Below are 23,662 nucleotides of genomic sequence, written 5' to 3'. Positions count from 1 at the left end.
CTCTTCCTGGCAGACACGGGCTTAATGAGACCGCGGGCGCTGATGTGCCCGCCCCCGACGGGAGCATTGACCCCGGCCCTCTGCCGTTTCCGTCTGAGTGTTGGGGTGCTGGGACGTGGCTGACGCTGGGCCTCACACAGGCGTGTTTAAGGGGGGCATCGGAGCGGCCACGTGACGTGGCTCAGGCGGGCTCCTGTGGAGAATTAATTAAACCGTTCCGATAGCTAAAGACTCATTAAGCTTAATTTACTCAGCCCGGGTAATAGAAGTTCCCGCGTGCCCCCCGAGAGACGCCTCCTCCCTGCAGACTCTCTGGGGTGTGACAGGCGTGCGGACGGGAGCGTCTTTGTTCTTTGTTTGCAAACCTGGCTGTTCAGTAAGTGCCTGCCCTTCGCACAGCTCCCGGCGCACGGACAGCCTGTGCCGGTGCCCGGAGGCTCGGCTCTGCTTGGCACCGCTCGAGCTTACACGGCACGAGGTTCAGGCCTCCCTCCCTGCCTGGAGCCTCTTTAAAAAAAAAATTTTTTTTTAATTGACTTCAGAGAGAGGGAGAGCGAGAGGGAGGGAGAGACAGCAACATCCATGATGAGGAGAATCATCCATCGGCTGCTTCCTGCACGCCCCCCACTGGGGATCGAGCCCGCAACCCGGGCCTTTGCCCTGACCGGGATCGAACCCGGGACCCTTCAGCCGGCAGGCCAGCGCTCTGCCCACTGAGCCACTTTTTAGCAGAAATCCTAGAACCAAGCTTGAAAGGCACCTGGATGGGAAGGGACCGTTTCACGGACGGGAGAGCAGCTCCCCCGTCCCGAGGCTGTTGTCAGAATCGTGGGCATTGAAAGCCGTGCACGTGGCGGCCAAGCGCCCACGGACCTGCCCCCGAGCGCTGGGCGGAGCTCGCGTTCCCAGCCGGGCGCCTGCGGACGGGAAGATCAGGCGCGGGGGCTCCAGGGCTGCTCACCGTCCCAAAGCGGGCGCCTGCCTCCTCGCCCCTCCGCCGTGATGGGGCCACAGACGGGGCCGGGGGCAGGTGGCCGAAGCCGGTGGCCGTGACGCGTGCTCCAGGAGGTGACAGAACGGGCGCGTGTGACAGCGTCCCCGCCTGTCCCAGGTCACGGCGAGGGCAGCACGCAGGCCGGCCGCTCGGCCGGCCGCTCGGGGTTGTGCTGCCCTCGGGGTTTTTGGAAGACGGGGCCCAGCCTGCTGGGGGCGGGGGGTGAATGACGGTGACGGTTCCCATCGGAAGAAAACGCTGACGTTTTAACCCAGCGTCTTGGGCGGTTTCTTCCCGGGTCCGAGTCCAAGAAACAGCCCGGGGCGCGGACCGTGCCCTGCGGGGGCCAGGTGGGCTGAGGCCGAGACCGCGGGTGGGGGCGACGGGACTCCGGATGCTGCGCTCAGCCTCCTCGAAGCGCCGCCTCCCCTGCCGCTCGCTCGCTCCGCAGAGCGCACTCGGCAGCTCGCGCTCTGGGCTCCGTCAGCTCTCCCTCCGACAGCCGCTCCACGCCGGGCGGGCGGCGCCCCCTGGGCTGGGGGGACGGGCGGGCTCTGCCCAGCGGCTCCCGCCCTCACGGTGCCCCCGCCCGCAGCACTCCGAGGGGGACGCGCACACGCTGACCGAGGTGGACCTCTTCATCTCCACCCAGAGGATCAAGGTGCTCAATGCGGACACGCAGGTGAGCGGGCGCAGGCGCCGGTGTGGCCGGGGCGGGGCTGGCTGCAGCGGGCACCCGGGTCCCAGGAGGCCGGGCCAGGCGGTCCTGTGAGCTGGGGTCTGGCTGCCCGGGGGCGTCAGGGGTGACGGGTCTGGGTGTGGGTGGCCACGGGGTTCCAGGTGCTGGTGAGGGTGACCGGAGGGTTGTGGCAGGAAATTGGTCCGACTGAGAAACGTGAAGTGCGGCCGGGGCTGGGGAGGAGCAGCCGGGAGGGGCTGGGGAGGGCCCGCCCGTGGGAAGCGGCCCTGCCGTTGCCCTGAGCTGGGAAGTGGGGGGACCACACCTCTGGCACCGAGAGGCTGACCCGGCGGCTCCGACAAGGGCCAGAATGGGGAGGTGCGGGGAGCCCCCCCCGCCCCGTCGCTTCCCGTGTTCCTCCCGGAAACGTGGCCCCTGTGGTTACCCCACCCTCAGCCGAGGGGGACACACCGCTGGGAGGAGAAGTGTCCTGGCAGGAGGGGAGGCTGGGAAACGGCTTTCTTTGTGGGGAGAGGACACGGGGCCTGTGTGCAGCCTCCTTGGGGTGACGGGCCCTCCAGGGGCCGAGGGGCCCACCCGTGGGGTCAGGGAGCTGCCGTGTCCCCAACGCGGCCCAGCGGTGTGGGCTCCCTCCGCGGACTCGCCCCGCGGAGAACACTGGCCTCGAGGCTTCCTTCCCTCGTCCGCGGGGCAGGGTCTGGGCCAGGCATGCGCTCTGTGGGGACACCGTCTCGGACCAGGCGGGTCGGGCTTCCCCAGGGATGAGAGCCACCTGCTCCCAGAGTGTCCTTTTGGGGTGAATGAAGGCGGGTTGGCCCTGGCCGTAGTCACTGCTCTCCCGCCCTGTTCTCTAACGCTGTGATCCGCTTGGTGGGGGGCGGGGGGGGCTGTGGGGGGGCCTGTCCCCCAGGGGGCACTTAGCAGGACACAGGGCACAGGCCAGGAGGGGTCTGGCCCAGGCATCACGCGTGTCGGGTTCAAGGATCCACGAACTGGAGTGTTTTTTTAAACAAAACCCACTTATTTTTTAAACGTATTTTTATTGATTTCAGAGAGGGAGAGGGAGCGAGAGATAGAAACACCAATGATGAGAATCATGGATCGGCTGCCTCCTGCACGCCCCCTACTGGGGATCGAGCCCGCAGCCTGGGCCTGGGCCCTGACCGGGAATGGAACCCAGGACCCTTCAGTCTACAGGCCGGTGCTCTACCCACTGAGCCACACAGGCCGGGGCTGGAGCGTGCTTTCCAGGCGTGTCCGAGCGTTCCCTGACCCGCCCTCCCTGCAGGAAACCATGATGGACCACGCCCTGCGCACCATCTCCTACATCGCGGACATCGGGAACATCGTGGTGCTCATGGCGCGGCGGCGCATGCCGCGGGCGGCCTCGCAGGACTGCATCGAGACCACGCCGGGTGCCCCCGAGGGGAAGAAGCAGTACAAGATGATCTGCCACGTGTTCGAGTCCGAGGACGTGAGTGAGCGCCCACCGCGGGCCCCAACACTGCAGGCCCGCAGGCTCCGGGGCCAGGCGCCTAGTGGGGGCCACCTGGCTGCTGCTCGAGGGCCTCGGGGACCTGGAGCCACGGGGACGTCCGACCGCTTCCTGTCGAGGACGGGGTGGGCGGGGCGGTCACAGGCTTCTCGCAGAAGCCGACGTCCCCGAAATGCGGTGGGCCCGGCGGTTTCCAGGAGGAGACATTGAACATGGCCCCGTGCACACCTCCTTCCACCGCACGCAGGTGCCCGGGCAGGAGGGCGCTGTGAGGCTCGGGCCTGGGGACGTCCTAGGGCCCTGGGAGGAGAGGCTCCGGGTGCCGGCCCCGCAGGGGTACGGGCAGGGGGCTGAGGGCGGGGCTGAGGACAGGGGTACGGGCAGGGGGCTGAGGACAGGGGTACGGGCAGGGGGCTGAGGACAGGGGTACGGGCAGGGGGCTGAGGGCGGGGCTGAGGGCAGGGGGCTGAGGGCGGGGCTGAGGGCAGGGGTATGTGGCCGTGTTGTCCGTCCTGAGGGAGGGAGGTGAGCTGTGGGTGCCCGTGCCCTCGTCCTGGGAGGAGTGAGGACTCCCTTGGTGGGGGTGAGGGGACGCCCCGCAGCTGCCCAGAGGGTAGGGCCCAGAGGGTGGCCCCACCCCGGTGGCCGCTAGGTGAGGCCGGGCGGAGGGTCCGAGCAGAGAGGAGCACCTGGAGACCCTGAGGCGGCACGGGGACACCAGTGGCTCTTGGAGCCTCGGTCCCCCAGGCAGGGCAGGTGAGCTGCACAGATGAAGGTGCTGGGCCCAAGCAGCTGCCCCTGCCCTCTCGGCCCCCTCGGAGCGGGGAGCCCCTGTGTGCCGGGGTCCAAGCCCCACCCCAGTCGGGGACAGGGCTCTGGAGGGCAGGGGAGAGGGGAGGGAGCCCGCAGCACAGAGATGCGGGGGTGGCCTCCTGGGGGGCTGGGCAGCCCCTGCAGGCTGTCCCCTAGGGGTGCAGGGAGAAGGTGGAGACCCCATGGGGTGGGCAGGTCCTGGCTTCCGAGGGCTGGGGCCTCCTCGGGCTCTCGGGTGAGTCCAGGCCGGGGCATCCCTCGGCCTCAGGCTCTGAGCCGGGGGAAAGGACGGGACACGCCCAGGGCTCGTGTCCCTGTTGGGGGCGGGGTGGGTGGGAAGGAAGCAGTGGTCACCGCGGTCGTGAGCAGGTAGCTGGTCAGGTTGCCTTTATTGACGCTGTGCCCGCCCCGCACCGTCCGTCCGGTGGGCAGTCAGCCCGGCCCGCAGGTCCGGCAGCAGGAGGCCCAGTTCCCCTCAGGCTCCCGTGGGCACCGTGCCCCGCGCCGCCGCGGCCCTCTGAGGTGCCCTCCCCGCAGGCCCAGCTCATCGCGCAGTCCATCGGCCAGGCCTTCAGCGTGGCCTACCAGGAGTTCCTGCGCGCCAACGGCATCAACCCCGAGGACCTGAGCCAGAAGGAGTACAGCGACCTCGTCAGCTCCCAGGAGATGTACAACGACGACCTCGTCCACTTCTCCAACTCGGAGAACTGCAAGGAGGTGAGGCCGCCGCCGCGATGCCCCTCGGCTCCTGCCTCCGAGGAGCCGGCGCTGGGAGAGGAGGGCCTGGGAACCAAGCGCGGACGACGTCCGTCCAACGCCGTGCGGCGGGCCTTCCTGCTGGGCTGCCCGCTCCCAGCCCGGAGGGTTCTGAGCGGCGGGAGGCCGCTTTGCAGGGGACCTGGGTGCTGGGTGCTCCGCCCGGGAGTCTGGAGCGACGAGGAGTGAAGACGGGGGGCCCCTGTGACAGGAGCCGGGACCCTGGGGCGCGTGGACCGGCGGCTGCCGTGAGGGGAGGAGTGGCAGGCAGCTCCCCGAGAGAGACTGTGAAGCGAGAGAAGAAAAGGACTTTTTTAGGCAAAAGCCAACCAGGCTCGGGGTCGAGTCCAGAGTCTGTGCTCCCAGGGTGGTTGGAGGCTGGGGGGTGGGGGGGGGCAGCCCCGGGCCCCACACGGCCCCACTCCCCCCGCCTCCCCCGGCAGCTGCAGCTGGAGAAGCACAAGGGCGAGATCCTGGGCGTGGTGGTGGTGGAGTCGGGCTGGGGCTCCATCCTGCCCACCGTGATCCTGGCCAACATGATGAACGGGGGCCCCGCCGCCCGCTCGGGGAAGCTGAGCATCGGCGACCAGATCATGTCCATCGACGGCACCAGCCTGGTGGGGCTGCCCCTCGCCACCTGCCAGGGCATCATCAAGGTAGGCGCCCCAGCGGCCCCGCCCCCCTGAGCTCCAGGCGTGGGTCCAGGGACCCACCTGAGGCTGTGCCTCCGCTCGCGGAGCTGTCCCGTAGCCCAGGCCGCCCCACGCTGCCTGGAGGTGTAGGGCGACCGGCCCGGTCACCTGGGAGGCAGGTCTCCGGTAAGAGGGGGGCCTACAGGGGTGAGGCGGATGGGTCTCTCGGGGACCCCGGACGGCGGCCCCGCTGTGGCCCGTCTGGTCTGTCCCCACCCACCGTGGTCGAGGTGCAGGACACCTCTCCCCCTCGTCAGCCTGGCCCCAGGGGCTGGCCCTCCAGAGTGTCTGCCTGGTGAGCAAGCTCACAGACAGACGAGGGACATGCCTCCGGCAGTGGTGCCCGCGGCCTGGGTGGCGTGGAGCCTCCCGCCGGCGGCTGTGGGTGCCGGGCGCTGGGCCACTGCTCTGAGGGGCTGTGTGCGGCCACCCACCCGCTCCGGGCAGCCCCAAGCCGCCTCCGGGCTGAGGACCGGCCTGAGGAGCCGTGGGGAGGCTTGGCCGCCCTCCCAAGACCTGGGCGCTTACTGTCTCGTTCTCGGGGCCCGAGCTGCCCTTGGCTCTCGGTGGCGCCGTCTCGTGTGGACACCGGCCGACGCCCACTGAGCCAGGCACTCCTGTCCCCACAGGAAGGCCCCCCGGTGACTGGGGCCGGCACCTGGCTCTGCCCCAAGCAGAGGGCAGCTCAGGGCACGGGCCACAGCACACCCTGCACCTGGGTTCCCTGCCCGCGGGTCAGGGTGGGTGACGCCTTTACTCCTCAGGGACACAGGCCTCCTGCTCGGCCTGCTCACCTGACCCCTGTCCCGCTCGGCAGGGTCTGAAGAACCAGACGCAAGTGAAGCTCAACATCGTCAGCTGCCCGCCCGTCACCACGGTCCTCATCAAGCGGCCGGACCTCAAGTACCAGCTGGGCTTCAGCGTGCAGAACGGGATTGTGAGTCCGCTCCCTCGGCCACGCTAGGGTCTGGGCGCAGGTCCGCCCGGGACACACAGCCAGGCAGGGGGGGCGGCGGCCCCTTCCGGCCCCGCAGCGCCCGACTCGCTCCCACCACAGCGAGCGGCCCGGGAGCCGGTCAGGCCGGCTCTGCAGCCCAGGCTCCTGTTCTCGGCCTGCGCTGGGCCGTGGGAGGGTGTCCTTGGTGCAGGGGAACCTCCTGGGAAGGCAGAGAACTTTCCCCTCGCTGCCTGCTGCGGGCGGGACCCCGAGCTGGGAGGGGCCGGTTCTGCCCCGTGTCAGGGCGGCCTTGCTGCCCAGCACCTCCCGAGTCTGGGGGTCTGTGGTGGAGGCCGTGGCAGCGCCCCTAGAACCTGCCTCACCTCTTGGCTGCTGTGACTCGCGCCGCATGAATGTGAGGGTGGCTGTCGGTCTAGTTCCATCGCTGCATGTGCTGCTGGGCCCCGGTCCGTCCATCCGTCCATCCGGGCAGGGACCAGGAAGTGGAGCTGTCTGAGGCTGGGCGGGTCGGGAATGCCGTGGTCTGTCCCGTTTCACAGGGTGAGGTCACTCATCCCTGGGCTCCAGCTGGAAGTGGGGGCATTGGTGGGCAGTCGGGGTCTGTCTGTAGCGGGGCCCACGGCATCAGTAACCAGGCCACAGGCCAGCCGGTCTCTCCTCTCGCTGGGACGGCCGTGCCCACTGACACGGGGCCAGGCAGCCAGGTGCCCTGGAAAAGTTTGCCGACGTCGGAGTTAGTCTTGCTCAAGTGCCTTTTCCATTTCCAGCTTCACTACGCCCAAAGCACAGGGCGCCGCTGGCAGACAGGCCCTGACGACCCCGTTGTCGCTTTTTCTAAACGGGTCCCCCCCACACACCACCACCCACCAAGCGAGTCTCCCGCTGGGAGATGCCGCCTTCTGAGAAGGGCAGCCTGCCCCCCAACTCCAGCTGTGACAGGCGGGGTCCCTGTGGGGTTCCTGCCTTAGATGTGAGGATCCCTAAAAAGACATAACAACCTCAGAGAGACGATAGCCATCGGGCAGCGCCTGCAGGTGGAGTCCTTTCCCGTCTTGGGGGCAGGCGTGCCGGGCGGTGTGGCGGGACCCCCGTGCTGATGCCTGTCTGTCTGCTCAGATCTGCAGCCTCATGCGGGGCGGCATCGCCGAGCGAGGGGGCGTCCGCGTCGGCCACCGCATCATCGAGATCAACGGGCAGAGCGTGGTGGCCACGGCCCACGAGAAGATCGTGCAGGCTCTGTCCAACTCGGTCGGGGAGGTGAGACCCGAGGCCCCACGCAAGCCCCTCCCATCCGTGCTGCCTGCTCAGCCTGCGCGGGAGGCGGGGGGAGGCCTCAGCCCCTCTCTCGTTGGCAGATTCATATGAAGACCATGCCCGCCGCCATGTTCCGGCTCCTCACGGGCCAGGAGACCCCGCTGTACATCTAGGAGCCGAGGCCGGACCCCACGCTCCCCCGACGAGAGGTCCGTCTTCCTCCAAGGAGAGCCGCCACGTGTGCGCGTCCATCTGTTCTCGTCGGGCGGACAAAGGTGTGTGTACCTGTGCTGTGCAGTCTGTCCTCCGAGCGCGAGTGAGGCCCGGCGACAGCCAGCTCCTGGGCGGCGGGATGGGGTCCTGGGAGGCCCCGCTCAGGACGTCCTTAAGTGACGCTGGGGAGGCACGACGGACTTGAACTCCGAGGAGGAGCCGTTGCTGAGGTAAAGAAAGGACGAGGCCACAACATCGAACTCCCTCCTTAGCAACCCCACGGGGCTGACTCCGCCCACAGGCCCTCAGACCGGAGGCTTCCGGGGACGAGGCGGGCAGCCTGGGCATCAGCCCCTCTACAAGCCCCGTCCACACACACGTGCTTCCCAAAAACACAGAAACCTCGGCCCCGCCCCTCCTGGGGGCCAGGCGCCTCCCGGCGAGCCGTCCGGGCGGGTGGTGACCCCAGCCTAGCCCTGCCCCCGAGGCCGCTGGCCGCCGGCGCGTGTCCGGGAGATACACTGTGACAAGAAGCCTTACCGCTGACCACTGCGCTCGGACCCCCGTCGGCACGGCGTGCCGAGTGCTGCATGCGCCACCTTAGGGAGCCTCGCTGAACCTAATAAACCTGACGTCGTCCTCACCGTGTGGCTGCTTTGTGACGGAGGCGCCGGACCTGCACGCACCTCTGCACGCCGCCCCGCGCCCTCCGGGCCTCTCCCCGCCCAGGCCGGCCGGGGGCAAGCAGGGTCAGCGATGGTGACAGGCTGCCGACTAGGGAGAGGCCACCTGGGGTCCCCGGGAGGGGTGCACGCCTGCGTGCGTGTGTGGAACGGAGCCGGACGCCCTCAGCGTCTCCTCACCTGGGTCTCCTGCAGCCTGTCCCGGCTCCCAGGCTTCTCTCCGGGGCCACGGTCCGTGTCACCTGGCGTGGGGAGGCCCCACCTATCAGCCTGGGGACCTTGAACAAGGGGACCCACCTCGACTGTGAGGGGGCCGCCGGGGAGCCCACACCCTCGGGGGAGGAGAAGCCTACAGGAGGAGCTGGAGGGAAGGGAGGAAACCCATGGCTAACAGTGAGGTGCAGGGGAGGAGGGCACCAAATGATACACAAAATCCAAACTCAATAGCACTTCGAGCCTGGAGCCCCCCCCCCCCCCCCCCCCCGCCCAACACACACACACAGGAGCCCGAGCTCCACCGGGGGTGGGCCGTCCTCACTCCCTGGCCTCACAACTGCAGACAGCCCCCCAGGGACACTGTGACCCCGCGACCCCCGAGACGCTGTAAAGGCCCCCTCCAGAGCTCGCCGGGGGGCTGCTTTGGAGATGTCGGGGGACCCCTTGGAAAGCCCTCACAGGAACTTGGCTGGGGACTTGCGAAGCCCTCGGCTGAGAAAACCACATGCAAACGAATGAAACGGGATTAGTGTCCCCCTCACATACACACGTTAACGCAACACGAATCCAAGACCCGCATGTAAGACCCAGAACCACAGAAGGAAACGGGTACCAAACTCATGGACCCTCACAGGGAGCCTCTATGAACCTGACCCCGAGGCCAGGGAAGTAACGGCAGAAATGAGTGACTGGGACCCCATCACCCTGAACAGCTGCACAGCAAGGAAGTGACACCGAGGCAGAGGCCAGATGGGGATGCTCTTCACAAACAGCAGCTCCGCCAAAGGGCTGGTTTCCAAAACAGAAACACCTCGGCCAACACCCCATCAGAAAGGGGCCGAGGCCGGAAACTGCCCTCCCAACAGACACAAACCGGGGAGATGAGCTCCAGGCTGCAGAGCTCCCACCTCCCTCCCCTGCCAGAGGGGCCATTCTCAACAGGACCAGCAGCAAGTGGGGGGGAGGCTGTGGGAAGGGGGGCCCTCACTCACTGCCGGTGGGAACGCGGATGGTGCAGCGACCGGGGGAAGCGGTCTGGCGTTTCCTAAGAGACTGAGATCAGAGCTCCCCCACGACCCACAACCCCGCCCTGGGCGTGCGCCCCCAAACTCCAAACCCGGCGTTCACAGACACGCACCGTGTCCACTGCAGCAGCATTCACGGTGGCCGGCACCGGCAACAACCCGCGCCCCGCGTTAGAGGACCGGGCACGTGTGCGTAAGGAACCCTCGGCCTGAGCCGGGGGAAATGGCGGACCTGAGACACAGCTCTGAGCCGCCCGCTGTCACTCTGGTGTGAGAATCGGGGACACAAACCGCCGTGGTGGCTACCAGAGGCGCGGGGTGGGGCGGGGGGTCCTAACACACGGTGACGGGAGGAGGGGTGACGGGGTGCTGGGCGCACGGTGCCGCAGACGGACCTTGTAGCGCGGAAGCCCACCCGAGCCCGTGTGGTCCTACCTGTTAGGGCTTCGGGACGACAGCCCTTCGCGGCCATGTGGAAGCTCCTCGCCACAGGCGGGCAAGGACCAGGAAGTGCCCCGGGACACCAGGTCGAACAGGGAATGGAAACTCCTAGAACCCTGAGCGCTTACCTGCCTTCCGGCCGCACGCCAGGCCACCAGCTTGGGCCGACCCACTGGGACAGGTGTCCCCGGTGAGGGCACGTGAGGGGGGAACACCACCCCGTGTCCAGGCTCGGTGCTTGCAGCCCTTCCGTTCCCACGCCCCCTCCCCAGCCCCTTCCCATAAGGCCCAGCTTTCTTCCCCACCGACAGGCGCTGCTGAGCCTGTGCACACAGCACGTCACTGGCCGTGCCCGGGAGCCCACGTCACCGCCCGTACATTTAATTAAAGGAGAGAACCCAGAGGTTTCCCGCCGTGCAGTCTGCGCGGTGCTCGCCCTCACCTGCCGTGTCCGCGGAGGCGGGGCGCAGCGGCCAGTCGATCCCGGACCATCACACGGCTCCTTCCCCGACCTATACACCCGGCTCCCCTTCTCACGTCGGCCGCCGTGACCACAGAGCAGAGGGGAGCACCCCCCGAGCAGCCGCGGGGCCCGTCCAGAGCAGAGGCCGTTCAGGTGCTGGTGGCCGTGCTGTGGGTGCAGGTGCTGCCGTGGCTGCAGAGGTGCCCGGCTGCTCCTGCAGACCCCCCGGGGGGTGTTCTGCAAAGAAATGGGTGGCAACCTGGGTGCTCCCAACGCCGACATGGCTGCCGCCGCCTGGCTGGGCCAGCGGAGATCTGCCTTCTCAGGAGACACACGGATCCGGGGCCTGGGCCTCTCCCCAGACCTCCACCCTCGAGGCCAGTCCAGGGGGCGGGGGGCGGGGGGCAGATCCAAGAAAAGCGGGAAGCAGTGGCTCATCCCAAGGGCTTCCTGTTACGGCTTCAGTCACAGTGTCTGCTCCGTGGAACTCGCACCAGGTAGACAGTGGAGAGCGGGCCGGGGCGAGGCCCCCGCAGGGGGAGGGCTGAGAGATGGGGCTCCCCACAAAGCCCCTGCCACGCCTGCCCTTCGCACATTAGCACGGTGCCCTTCAGCCCGCGGGCACAGTGGGGCCCAGGTCAGGAGAAAGCAGCCTCCTCCTCCGGGCCACCTCTGTCCACGTCTGGGAACCAAACCGGGAGGATCCTGGGCGGGAAATACTTCGCGTTCTCATTACCCGACAGTCGCCTGCCCCTGGCTGCTTGTGCCGCTGGTCAGTCCGAGCCCATGTGCCTGACAAGACCAGGGTTCCCACGGGACACGAGACGGACGGTCCTCCTCGGTGTGACTGGGCTGGGCAGGCCGTGTGTCCCCCAGGATACGATGGACTGGCTCCCCCTGGGAGAGGGGCCAGCAGCCACCCCCATAAGCACGGCTCCCACAGGCCCCTCCGACGCCAGCCTGTCCGTGTCCGCGCCCACAGCTGGGCGGTCACACCTGGTCCAGCACGGCCCCCTCCACGGGGCGCTCTGCCGGGGCCAGGGGGCAGCTGGAGCGCCCCAGAAACTTAGCCACCAGGCCCCCGGGGCCCGCGTGGGCCTTGCTGTCCACGACGGAGCGCGGCCGCTGTTTGGCGACCGACGGCGAGGCCTCGGGCTCCGGGCGCCGCTGCGGTTCCCAGGTGTCAGGGTGCCCGGGTGGGGACGGCTGGTGTCGGCGGGCGCAGGCAGCCACGGCAGAGCGAGACCGGGAGACTGGAAGTCAAGGGGAAAGACGACGTGTGAAAACCGCCCACACCAAACCGAACCCCATGCCTGTCGGAAAGGCCGGCACACGCAGGGCCCGCTCTGCTGGGAGCTCTGGGTCCTGGGCCGATGGCGGGCCTGTCCTGCTTCCCGGTCCCTCCTGGCCCCTCCGCTCCGCGCTAAGGTGGCACTGGCCTGGCGGGCTGCACCTCCGGGGCCGAGGGGCTGTGGACGGGCACAAGCAAAGCGGAGGCCCCCTCCGTCCCCTCGGCTGGAATCAGCGCTCAGCCGGTGCGGCGGGCGGCCCCAGGAGGGGAGGACAGAGGCCGAATCTGTGCAACAAGACCCCAGGACGCTGGCGGGGAGCACAGCCCGGGCCGGTCCCGGGTGGAGCCCGCAAGGCTCAGGGTCAAAGCCTGGCGCTCGGCACCTTGGCCCGAGCCGGTGAGCAGCCGGGAGGCCCTCATCACCCCAGACTTCCCGCCTCCTGTCCCGGGCAGAGCAGCGGGCCTGCTGGCGGCACAGCTGGGGCCTCAGACTGTCCACCGCCCTTGGGGACCCGAACATCAGACCACGTGTCACTGGGTTCCCAGGGCGGCCTTGGACCAGGGGGCCCGAGGCTGAGGCGTTGGGAGCACAGCCAGCACGCGGGGCGCAGGTGGGTGGGGCCGCGGGTGGGCGGGGCCGCAGGTGGGCGGGGCCGCAGGTGGGCGGGGCGGTCGTACCTGCAGCCCCGGAGGAGCACACGGTGGGGTCGCTGGTGGAGCGGGCCAGGCGGCCAGGGCCCGGAGGTGTCCGTGTGCCCAGGTTGGGGTCCCCGGGGGAGGCGAGGCCGGGGTGCCGGGCTGGCGGCGGGGCCCCCGCGGGGCCATCGGGGGACAGGTGGCTGGGGCCCGGCGCAGTGCCACCCTGGGAGCCTGGGCGGCTGGTGCTCTCTGAAACCAGTGAAAACATTTTTTTATTAAGGTATTATATGTGTACATATCTTACCATTGCCCCCCACCCACTCCCATACATGCCCTCACCCCCCAGTGTCTTGCGTCCATTGGTCATGCTTATAAGCATGCATACAAGTCCTTCGGTTGATCTCTTATCTCCCCACCTCTCCCTAACCTCCCCGCTGCAATCTGACAGTCTGTTTGACGCTTTACTGCCTCTGTATCTATCTTTTTGTTCATCAGTTTATAAAAACACATTTTTTTAAAAAAGGAAAAACATCTCATCTCCAACCCGACGGGGAGGTTACCTTCGGCGCAGAAGCCGGCAGAGGCGTCCGGGTCCCGGGAGCTGGTCTGGGCCCCCTGCTGGTCTGTGCTCGGGACCTGCAGCCAGAGACAGGCAGCGACGGGCCGGTCAGGAGGGCGACCCGGAGCCCGCCTTCTCGTAGGAAATTCTGCGCGGCGGGCACTGATGTCCCCCGTCCCCCTGAAAGTCCTGGGGTGTGAGGCGGAGGACGCCCTGGTCCAACGCAAGGCCATTTCTCTGTGACTTTTGATGTTTCTCTCTCCTTCCCTTTCCCTTCCTCTCTGAATCAATAAAAAAAATTTAAAAAAATATATATAAAGGGGCCCTAGCCGGTTTGGCTCAGTAGATAGAGCATCAGCCTGTGGACTGAAGGGTCCAGGGTTCCATTCCGGTCAAGGGCACATGCCCGGGTTGCGGGCTCCATCCCCAGTGTGGGGTGTGCAGGAGGCAGCCCATCAATGCTTCTCTCTCATCATGGATGTTTCTCTCTCCCTCTCCCTTCCTCTCTCTGAAATCAATAGAGATACATACATTTATATACAGGCCGTAGAGATACATACATTTATATACAGGCCGTAGAGATACATACATTTATATACAGGCCGTAGAGATACATACATTTATATACAGGCCGTAGAGATACATACATTTATATACAGGCCGTAGCAGTGGGGAGAAAGGACATCTGTTAGCCGCAGACACGCCTGAGGGGGCCGAGGGGGAGAGGCACCAATGCCGGGCTGGGGCCCAGGTTCTGCCCTCGGGGCCTGCTGCCTGCTCCCCGCCCACGTCCCACCGGCTCGCTGAAGGCTCGGGCACAGACCCACGCAGGCAGCAGGCCCCGTGCAGGGAGCCGGTTTCCCGGGCCGCGTCTCACCTGGCTGGGCGGGGTCGGGCCCACCACGGCCTCGTAGGGCGGGGGCAGCTCCGCGGGGTAGAGCAGGCCGGGGCTGTTGATGGCCACGCTGTACAAGGTGCCGAACGGAGCGGGAGCCAAGTCCAGGTGGAGGCCCCTGCGGAGGCGAACACCGCCTGTCACCCCCTGGGGAGGAACCCCCAAAGGCTGACATTTCACCTGTCGGCTTCCCTGGTCGGACACTCATCGTGTTGGTGAAGTAAAAGCCTAATTCGCTCGGCAGTGTTAGCTTTAGTTTTCTGGAAAGATAACATCACTGTCAATACACTCAATGGCTCTGTCCATTAAAGTGGAAGCCCGGCCGGCATGGCTCAGTGGTGGAGCGTCGACGTATGCATCAGGAGGTTGAGGTTCGATTCCCCGCTCAGGGCACATGCCCGGGTTGTGGGCTCGATCCCCAGCAGGGGGCGTGCAGGAGGCAGCTGATCCACGATTCTCTCTCATCACTGATGTTCCTATCTCTCCCTCTCTTTTCCTTTCTCTCTGAAAAAGTATTTTAAAAAATTAAAATTAAAATGATCCCACAGCTGACTCCATCTCTAACCAGCAATCCCATGTCCTAGCGATGGCTGCTGCCAACAGTGGCTCAGTTTCCTGGGTTTGGTTCTGTGTCCCTGGAGAGAGCCCCAGAGAACCCTCTCGCTGTGAGTCCCTTCCCTCCGCTGCCCACGCTCTGTCTGTTCTGACCAACCTGCTCTCATGGCCCGCCCCGCGCCCCCCCAGCTTCTCCGCTGAAGATGGGCGCGGCCTCTGCCCGTGTATCTGCCCGATCGTCCCCATCGCCCCTGCGTCGGCCCGTCCCCGAGGCATCGGCGGCCGCACCCACCTGTGGGCCTCGGCCGTGGGCGTGCAGGTGTACTCGGGAGGGTAGTAGGGGGGAGGCGGCAGGGGGGGGACGAACTCATCGAAGTCCAGCGTCTGGTGGAGGATGGTGCCGTGCGGGGTCACGCAGGCAGGGCTGGTGGAATGCGCCCTGTGTGGGAGGAACTGGAAAAGAGAGGGGCACAGTGACGGGACAGCTGGGTGGCCTGGGTGTAGGTGAGCTCACTACATGAGCTTTGGTTTGGGACTTCCGTCACTTAAAACTGTTGGGCCTTGCCGGTAAACACACCTCCTATTACATTTATTTTTTTATTTTTAAAATTGATTTTTAGAGAGAGAGGAAGGGAGGGAGAAGGTGAGCCACATCAACTGGTTGCCTCCCCCACACACACTCACCGGGACTGGGGGACGACCCCACCACCCTTTGGTGTGTGGGCCGATGCTCTAACCACTGAGCACACCAGCAGGGCTGTAAGCAGCTTTTCATTCATCAGAGGCCCACCAGCCCTGCTCTGTCTGATAGGTACGCAGCACCTGCCAATGCATTTCTGTTGAACCCAGGCCTCATGAAGGTCCCTGTGGGTCCCAGGAGAGCCGGCCACAGGGGCGGCTGGACCAGGCCTGGGTGAACTGGGGAGGTGAAGGTGCTGGTGGCCTTGAGTGGGGCTGGGCTGCCAGGAGTGGCGTTACATCCCTCCCTGACCCCTTCCTAGCACCCAGACCAGGCACAGTGGCCCTAGTTACACAGCCCTTCCTGCAAGGGTCCTCCTTTGCAAAGCATCTGACTAGAGCCCGGCCGGTGTGGCCCAGTGGCTGAGCATCGACCTAGGAACCAGGAGGTCACAATTCCCGGTCAGGGCACAGGCCCGGGTTGCAGGCTCCATCCCCAGTGTGGGGCGTGTAGGAGGCAGCTGGTCCATGATTCTCTCTCATCATTGATGTTCCTCTCGCTCTCTCCCTCTCCCTTCCTCTCTGAAATCAATGGAAACATAACTTTTTAAAAATCTAAAGGGCACAGGTGAGCACTTTCTTCATCTGAGAAGAATGCACCTTCTGAGCAGCCCTCCTGTGAGCGCAGGGAACGTGGAGCCTGAGGAGGCGCCGTGCCTGGAGGGCGGGCCCAGGGGCGGTCTGGACTCGAGGCTGTGGCTCCACAGGAGCACCCCGAGGGGCAGGGCTCTGTCCACCCAACAGCACGGAAGCAAACACGCCGATGGCACCACAGTACAAGTCCTCTCTCGTCCCGAGGGCAGCACGCACTGACCACGGATCCGCACGCACCAGGGACGTCAGGCCATGCTGTCCCCGGGGCTGCTGGCGGGAAGCCCAGAATGTCCACTCTCCCACGTCCGTCCGTCGGTGCCGCCCCCCCCGGCCGGAGGAGGGGCTGGGGGCCCTCACCAGGTGCAGGATGTCGGTGGAGACCATCTGCATGCAGCACATGGCGGTGGCCAGGGCGCACACGATGGTGGAGAGGACGTTGAGGGCGCACACGCTGAAGAGCAGGTCCTGCGAGGGGAGACGCGGAGGTCAGCGCCCCGGGCAGCCAGGCAGGCCCTGAGCACGCCTCCCAGGCCAGGACCAGCCTGCCAACCGCCTCCACCTCACGGACGCTTTGTACTGAGACTTTTTATTTTCACAATCAACACTGGCCTTGCCTGGCTGGTGTGGCTCATTGTTGAGCGTCGATCTATGAACCAAGAGGTTGCTGGTTCGATTCCCAGTCAGGGCGTTGGGGGCTGGATCCCCAGTGTGGGGGCGGGCAGGAGGCAGCCGTCCATGATTCTCTCTCATCGTGGATGTTTCTATCTCTCTCCCGCTCCCTTCCTCTCTGACATCAATAGAAATATATATTTTTTTAAAAGGGGAAAGTCAGCAGCCATCTGTTCCCTGACGGCGGGACAGCAAACACGTTAGGGAAGCAGGAATCGCAGTTTGTCCAGACCTCCATCCACTCCCACCCACTTCCCATCCGCCCGGGCAGGAAAGGGAGGAGGTAAGAACGCGAACCGAGGAGAAACGGCACCTCCAGTGGAAATCTGTGACCCTCGGAAATGAGTCCCCGAGAGGGTCCCTCTGGACCTAACTGACCGCGGGGGGACGCGCACCGAGAGCACGCACGGATGAGACCGCGCGAAACGCCGTGTGCGCGGACGGGCCGCGGGCCGGCTCCGGGGCGTCACCTTGAGGGTCAGCCGCACGGCGTTGCAGTCCTCCCGCAGCGGGTTCAGCTTCAGCGTCTCCCCGAGGTTGCTGCAGCCGGCCGCCGGGTGCTGCGCCTCACAGCAGATGCACACCTCCACGCTGTCAAACTTAATCTGACGGGACATGGGACACGGGCACAGCTCGCCACGAGCACGCGGCCTGGCCTGGCGGGCGCACCGCAGCCACACGCACACGCACACGCACACGCCTCGGTTCAAACATCCCGTTTAGTCTCAGTCATGAAGTCAAAAATGTTTCTTTTATTTTGTTGGCAAAAGCCAAGGAGAACATTGGGAGGAATTGCTTCAAATTGATGTTTCTCTCCCTCCCGCTCCTTTCCTCTCTGAAATCACAAATATTTACTTATTTTTTAAAGTGGGCTGCAACCACTTTAAGACGTTTTAGAAACCGCGAGAGGAATGACTGCATGTGGTCCTGTCTGGGCCTGGGAGTCACTGGCCAACGTAAGCGGCCGCACAGCGTCCTCGGGGACGAGGGAGGGAGGCTGGGCGTCCAATCCCCTCAGCGACCAGGGACAGACGTGGACATACATCTTCCGTGTCTCACTGAAGGGGTGATTAATTCTCAGGAAATCCCAGGAACCTCCCGATGAGCTCCCTGACCCCGACATCCCGGCGTGCGGGGCCGACGGGTTTATTGCCGGAGCGGCCCTGGGGGTCAGGTCACCGGGACGACAGCCGAGCTCTGCAGATGAAGGTGCTGCCGTTTCCCATGAATCTCTGGAGCCCTGAGCTGGTCTGTCCGCCTGGCCAGGGGTGGGAAGGGCTGATTCAACAGAAAGGGGGGGTGCCCCCGCGGGCAGCCTGCGAATCTCGGGGATGCCCAGTGGACAGCCGGCCCTGAGGGCAATGAACCAGCCAAGACACAGAGAAACCAAAGCATGGGGGACAGAATCGGACCCACTCTCTTATGGGGTGACCATCGCCCACGGGGTGACCTGGGACAAGCCACAGAACCTCTCTGAGCGGCGGGGTCCTGGGGTCGGGGTGCGCAGCAGATGAGGTTAAGGGGGGTCAACATTCAGAGTGCAAATGTGGTTTGTTGTTGGTGTTATTTTCTTAGTATTTTCATTGATTTTTAGAGAGAGAGGAAGGGAGACAGAGAAACATCGACGTGAGACCTGAACATCGATTGGCTGCCTCCTGCGCGCCCCCTACTGGGGATCCAGCCTGCAACCTGGGCCTGTGCCCTGGCCAGGAATCCAACCAGCAGCCTCTTGGTGTCGGAGGTAATGCCCAGCACACTAAGCCACACCAGCCCGGGCGGTGGGTGGTGTTATTTTAAAAAAATATATGTTTTTATTGATCTTAGAGAGGAAGGGAGTGGGAGAGAGAGACAGAAACATCAATGAGGAGAGGGAATCATTGATAAGCTAAACCCCCCTACCCCCCCCCCCCCCACACACACACACACTGGGGATTGAGCCAGCAACCTGGGCACATGCCCCCACCTGGAATCAAATTGTGACCTCCCGGTTCATAGGTCAATGCTCAACCACTGAGCCATGTGGCCAGGCCAAAAACATATTTTTTTAAAAGCTACACCTTTTGGCAATCCCGGGAGCTGTGAAGGAGACCAGACGACGACAGACACGCCTCAAAGGGGGCTGCGGACTCTCAGCCACGTTTTCCTGCATCTTTCAAGCCCGACCTTTCCGAACCTGCCGCCTACGGCGTGTCCTCTCGTAACTGATGCTCCACCAGGACGAAGCTCAATCAGGTTGCCCTGGTTACTGTGGGGCTCTCCCGAGGGCTGTGGCTACATCATTGGTGTTGCCTTGGTTACCGGACGCTTTCCATTTTGAGACTGGAGTGCAGGCACTCAATGCAGCCACAAGCCTCAGGAAAACCCCCACAGCCTTCGGCCCGAAGGAGCTGGTCCCAAGTCTACACGTGGACGTTCCCACCGCCTCCGCATGATGGCCAAACCCGCGGGAGCACAGATGGCCCTCACAGGGAATGGCACACGACGGCCCTCTCTACAGACCACGGACACTACCCCCGTGAAGAGGGGCAGCCTGGTGGCCACACTGGAAGAAGCTCTGTGAATCACACAGAGGGAAGAACGCCAATCCCGAAGGGTTACCTGCTGGGTAACAGTCCACTCACAGAACACTTGGGAGATGACAAATTTTAAAGTACATTTTAAAATACAGGACCGCATTTCCACATAAGGGTACAGTAGATGTAAATAACCTCAAGATCATGAAAATAGTAAATTCTTTTTTTTTTTAAGAATGAAAAGGGAGCCCACTGTATGGGAGGATATATTTGCCAAGGATAAGAGGTTAATTTCCAGAATATATAAAGAACTCATACAACCTAACAAAAGGAAGACAAACAATCCAATTTAAAAACGGGCGAAGGACCTAACTAGACACTTCTCCAAAGCAGACATACAGACGGCCAAGGGACACATGCAGGGATGCTCCAAGGCCCCGGTCATCAGAGACACACAAACTGGACAAGGGGGTATCCCCTCACACCTGTCAGAGTGGCTGCCGTCACCAAACCAACAAACGACAAGAGCTGGCGAGGATGCGGAGGAAAGGGAACCCTCGCGCACTGCTGGTGGGAACGCGGACTGGTGCAGCCACTGTGGAGAGCAGTGTGGACTTCCTTAAAAAAATTAACAATGGAACTGCTGTTTGACCCAGCAAGCTGTTCTAGGAATATATCCTTAAAAACCAGAAACACGAACATGAGAGAATATATGCACCCCGTGTTCAGAGCAGCGCTAGTTACAGTGACCAAAATCTGGAAAGAGCCCAGTGCCTATCGGTAGACGAGTGGATAAAAACGCTGTGGGACACCCTGGCCGGTGTGGCTCAGTGGATAGAGCGTCAACCTGCAGACTCAAGGGTCTCAGGTTCGATTCCAGTCAAGGGCACATGCCCAGGTTGCGGGCTCGATCCCCAGTGGGGGCCGTGCAGGAGGCAGCCGGTCCATGATTCTCTCTCATCGTTGATGCTTCTGTCTCCCTCTTCCTTCCTCTATGATATCAATAAGAATATATTAAAAAAACAAAAACAAAACACACGCTGTGGGATATTTACACCAGGGAACACTATGCAGCAGTGAAAGGAGGAATCCCTGCCCCTTTGAGACAGCATGGAGGGACCTGTGGAGTGTTATGCTAAGCGTAATAAGCCAATCACAGGAAGACAGTATCACATGATCTCACTCACATGAGGAATCTAATGAACAAAATATGCATAACCCATGGACACAGACAATAGTGGGGTGAAGGCCTGGGCTGCCACGTGGTCTCCCTGTCACCAAGCTGTGGCCAAACGACTTTGTTCTGGTCTAAAGTGCTGTCAGCCTGGCCGGTATGGCTCTGGTTGAGCCTCAACCCATGAACCAGGCAGTCATGGTTCAATTCCAGGTCAGGGCACACACCTGGTTGCCAGCTCGATCCCCAGTGTGGGGTGTGCAGGAGGCAGCTGATCCACGATTCTCTCTCATCATGGATGTTTCTCTCTCTCTCCCTCTCCCTCTCCTCTCTGAAATCAATAAAAATATATTTAAAAAAGAAACCAATGCTAATGGCCCCATACCCAGCAGCCAAGGTCATAGTAGAAGTTCCACCACACACTTCCTCAGCGTGACTGGACATACTTCCCTTTCTGCCCCAGCCACATGCGTGTATCACTGTGCCCCAGCCACATGCATGTATCACTGCTCCTGGAACTAAATCATGCTATGCAGTCCTCACTTCGTGCAACAAGCACCTTACTGGTCCCCTCCCATGTACAGAGCACACGGCCTGCCATTTTCCTGGATCTAAAAGCTAATTCTCTTTTTTAATTGAAAAATGAGAACCAAGTTGTTTTGATGCACTCACCACACACACACACAGTCACTTAAAATCAGCTTACCAAATTGATTTTTAAAAATTCAGGAGAGAAAAATCAATGCAACAAATGCTAAAATACGATCGTTACTAAAGAGACGCATTCTGAAACAGCACTCGCTGTGATCCGTAGGAATATTCTATTAGGACCTGATTTACAGAGTGGTACACGCGTTCGTCTGGGAGAATTTGGAGAAACGAACCACCTTAAACTCAATTCCTTAAACCAGTGGTCGGCAAACTCATTCATCAGTCAACAGAGCCAAGTATCAACAGTACAACGATTGAAATTTCTTTTGAGAGCCAAGTTTTTTAAACTTAAACTTCTTCTAATGCCACTTCTTCAAAATAGACTCGCCCAGGCCGTGGCATTTTGTGGAAGAGCCACACTCAAGGGGCCAAAGAGCCGCATGTGGCTTGCGAGCCGCAGTTTGCCGACCACCGCCTTAGACAGGCGTGAAATATCCGAAGAAAGGCGGGAGGTGACACAGCTGTCTTACAGTGACCCCCTGCAGCCACCCCTCAGGGAAGGCGGGCGGGTCCGTGCTCACCAGCTGGCAGGCTCCCAGGGCGCGGACGAGCTGAGCGTTCTGGCAGGAGAGGATGGAGCCGGCCAAGTTCAGCATCACGCACACGGCGGACAGCAGCATGAAAAAGGTGACCTGCAAGAGACGCGCACAAAGCTGGTGACTCACCCGGAGAGGCGCGCAGCGAAGACCATTTGGCTGCAGAAGAGCTTCCCGTCGCTCCCGTCCTTACACGCGTGGCGTGTTTTAAAGGAAAAGTCTTGTTTCTCAGAATTGCAAGCGCGGCTTCCCTTACATCAAACAGAAAAGGTACGCTCTGAAAAGCCATTGGCCGGACCATGACTTTATTGGAAATACCTGCTACAGTGTTTAGGAGGCTAAACTTGAAAATACTATACAACAGACAGTCTCAAAATAGCTTTCTAGAGCCTCAAAAATAACAACTGGTCACTAAAGAAAATCAAATGAAAGAAGTTTATTTCTTAGAAGACCTTTCTTTTATTTATTGTTATTTTTTTCAATCCTCACCGGAATGTTCCTAGGGATCACAGTGAGTGCTGTTACAGGATGAATCTCTTTAGTAACGATCATATTTATTATATTTTATAATTTGTTACATTGATTTTTCTCTCCCGACTTTTTAGAAATCAATTTGGTAAGTCGATTTTAAGTGAATGTGTGTGTGTGTGTGTGTGTGGTGAGTGCATCAAAACAACTTTGTTCTCATTTTTCAATTAAAAAAGAGAATTAGCTTTCAGATCCAGGAAAACGGTAGGCCGTGTGCTCAGTACATGGGAGGGGATCGATACATTGTGGCACAGAGTGAGGACTCCGCATGGGGACCTCCCTGCAGGCACAGAGGTATGTCCACCTGGCTGGCGCAGGCTCAGCAGAGAGGATCGGTACCAGGGAACTCTGGAATGTTGGCAGTGGAACCACACACAAGCCTCCCACACGTGCCTAAGGAAGCACCGTGTCTACGGCCTGCAAATAGCAAAAACTGGAAATAACCTAAGCGTTAGGGAATGGATAGACAAACTTATTTCCCCGGATGGAAGAACAATAAAGTGATGAATCAGATCTAATTGGCAAAATCTCAAAACCAAAGTCCAATGAAGCAGCAAGTAGCATAAGGCTACAATCTAACGCCAAGTCTTCAGGTGAAAAGCTCACCAGACACCACCGCATAATGCTCGTGTCTATGTACATCACAGCTCTGAACCCCGCAACGGCACGAGACCACTGACTTCCGACCCTCTGGGAAGGGTGAGAAGGAAAGATCTGGTCGGTACTGCTTTCTGTTTTAACACTGAAACCACCTGGCAATTCGCTGATGGTAAATTGTTAACATCTCTATGAGAAAAGTGGGGGGCAGGGGGGTGGGATGTGCCTCAGATAGAACTGCGTTATGACCGTTTTCACCATAAGGAGGAAAATGCAGTGTGAGAACACACCAGAGGGGAAGGGACGCGGCCAGTCGGCAGGATGCTCCGCCGGAAATAAAACGCAAACCAGGAGGAAGGTCTGCAGGGCCAACTACATTCCACCGATAGAATCAATGCGATTCCCTCCAACAGAAGGGAACCAGGAGCCCACCCCATTCCTCCTGAGGCCTCTGTGAGCAGCATTTTGCAGAAGCTACGGCGGGAAAGTGGAGACCACGAGCTCTTTTCTTCAGGTTCATTTAATCCACACAAGAAACTACAGCCCTGGCCCGTTTGGCTCAGTGGATAGAGCACCAGCCTGCAGACTGAAGGGTCCCGGGTTCGATTCCAGTGAAGGGCATGTACTTTGGTTGCAGCGGTTGCAGGCTTGATCCCCGGCCCTGGTCGGGATGTGTGTGAACCAAGCCATGTCTCTCACATCGATGTTTCTCTCACTCTCTCTCCCTTTCACTCTCTCTAAAACTCAATGGAAAAATATCCGCAGGTGAGGATTAGTGGGGGAAAACCCCTATAATTATAGTTACTATTTTCCCCTTTTTGCAGATAAATTGAGACTCAGAGAGCTGAAAACCTACCCCAAACCACCATGCTGACATAACATGAGCCATAATTCAGTCAGTTTGGCCGCCTCAGAACCTATGCCCTTTTCCCTATCCTACAACAGCCAGGGGCAATCTTA

The 23,662-nt window shown here is 62.1% G+C and overlaps 2 protein-coding genes and 1 long non-coding RNA gene across 5 annotated transcripts in view; 1 reads left to right on the top strand and 2 right to left on the bottom strand.

Moving 5' to 3' along the window:
- APBA2 (amyloid beta precursor protein binding family A member 2) overlaps positions 1-7,963 on the top strand; it is a 43,141-nt gene extending 35,178 nt beyond the window's left edge. For both annotated transcript variants that reach the window (XM_079763859.1, XM_079763858.1), the window contains 7 exons: positions 1,590-1,676; positions 2,983-3,168; positions 4,540-4,719; positions 5,202-5,414; positions 6,268-6,387; positions 7,525-7,665; positions 7,764-7,963. In XM_079763859.1, the coding sequence (XP_079619985.1) occupies positions 1,590-1,676; positions 2,983-3,168; positions 4,540-4,719; positions 5,202-5,414; positions 6,268-6,387; positions 7,525-7,665; positions 7,764-7,835 (999 nt within the window). In that variant the 3' untranslated portion in view covers positions 7,836-7,963. The remainder of the gene's footprint in view (positions 1-1,589; positions 1,677-2,982; positions 3,169-4,539; positions 4,720-5,201; positions 5,415-6,267; positions 6,388-7,524; positions 7,666-7,763) is intronic.
- LOC307094805 lies at positions 4,908-7,543 on the bottom strand. Its single transcript, XR_013813125.1, has 3 exons — positions 7,407-7,543; positions 6,771-7,117; positions 4,908-5,043 (listed from the first exon to the last, which is right to left on the bottom strand). It is a non-coding gene; the product is annotated as an uncharacterized lncRNA (long non-coding RNA).
- The window catches only part of ENTREP2 (endosomal transmembrane epsin interactor 2), a 49,791-nt gene continuing 34,092 nt past the window's right edge, over positions 7,964-23,662 (bottom strand). Inside the window, exons 3-12 of one of the 2 annotated variants that reach the window (XM_079763862.1) lie at positions 21,563-21,673; positions 17,114-17,248; positions 16,332-16,439; positions 14,935-15,095; positions 14,070-14,205; positions 13,194-13,269; positions 12,673-12,882; positions 10,683-11,956; positions 8,739-8,800; positions 7,964-8,100 (exon numbers count right to left, since the gene is read on the bottom strand). In XM_079763862.1, coding sequence (XP_079619988.1) covers positions 11,694-11,956; positions 12,673-12,882; positions 13,194-13,269; positions 14,070-14,205; positions 14,935-15,095; positions 16,332-16,439; positions 17,114-17,248; positions 21,563-21,673 — 1,200 coding nt within the window. In that variant the 3' untranslated portion in view covers positions 7,964-8,100; positions 8,739-8,800; positions 10,683-11,693. The remainder of the gene's footprint in view (positions 8,101-8,738; positions 8,801-10,682; positions 11,957-12,672; positions 12,883-13,193; positions 13,270-14,069; positions 14,206-14,934; positions 15,096-16,331; positions 16,440-17,113; positions 17,249-21,562; positions 21,674-23,662) is intronic. The other variant, XM_079763863.1, reaches the window with a different exon arrangement.

Source organism: Cnephaeus nilssonii (genome assembly GCF_951640355.1).
Source record: "Cnephaeus nilssonii genome assembly, chromosome: 24".
Classification (NCBI taxonomy): Eukaryota; Metazoa; Chordata; class Mammalia; order Chiroptera; family Vespertilionidae; genus Cnephaeus; species Cnephaeus nilssonii.
This window is presented reverse-complemented; position numbering and strand designations above follow the sequence as displayed.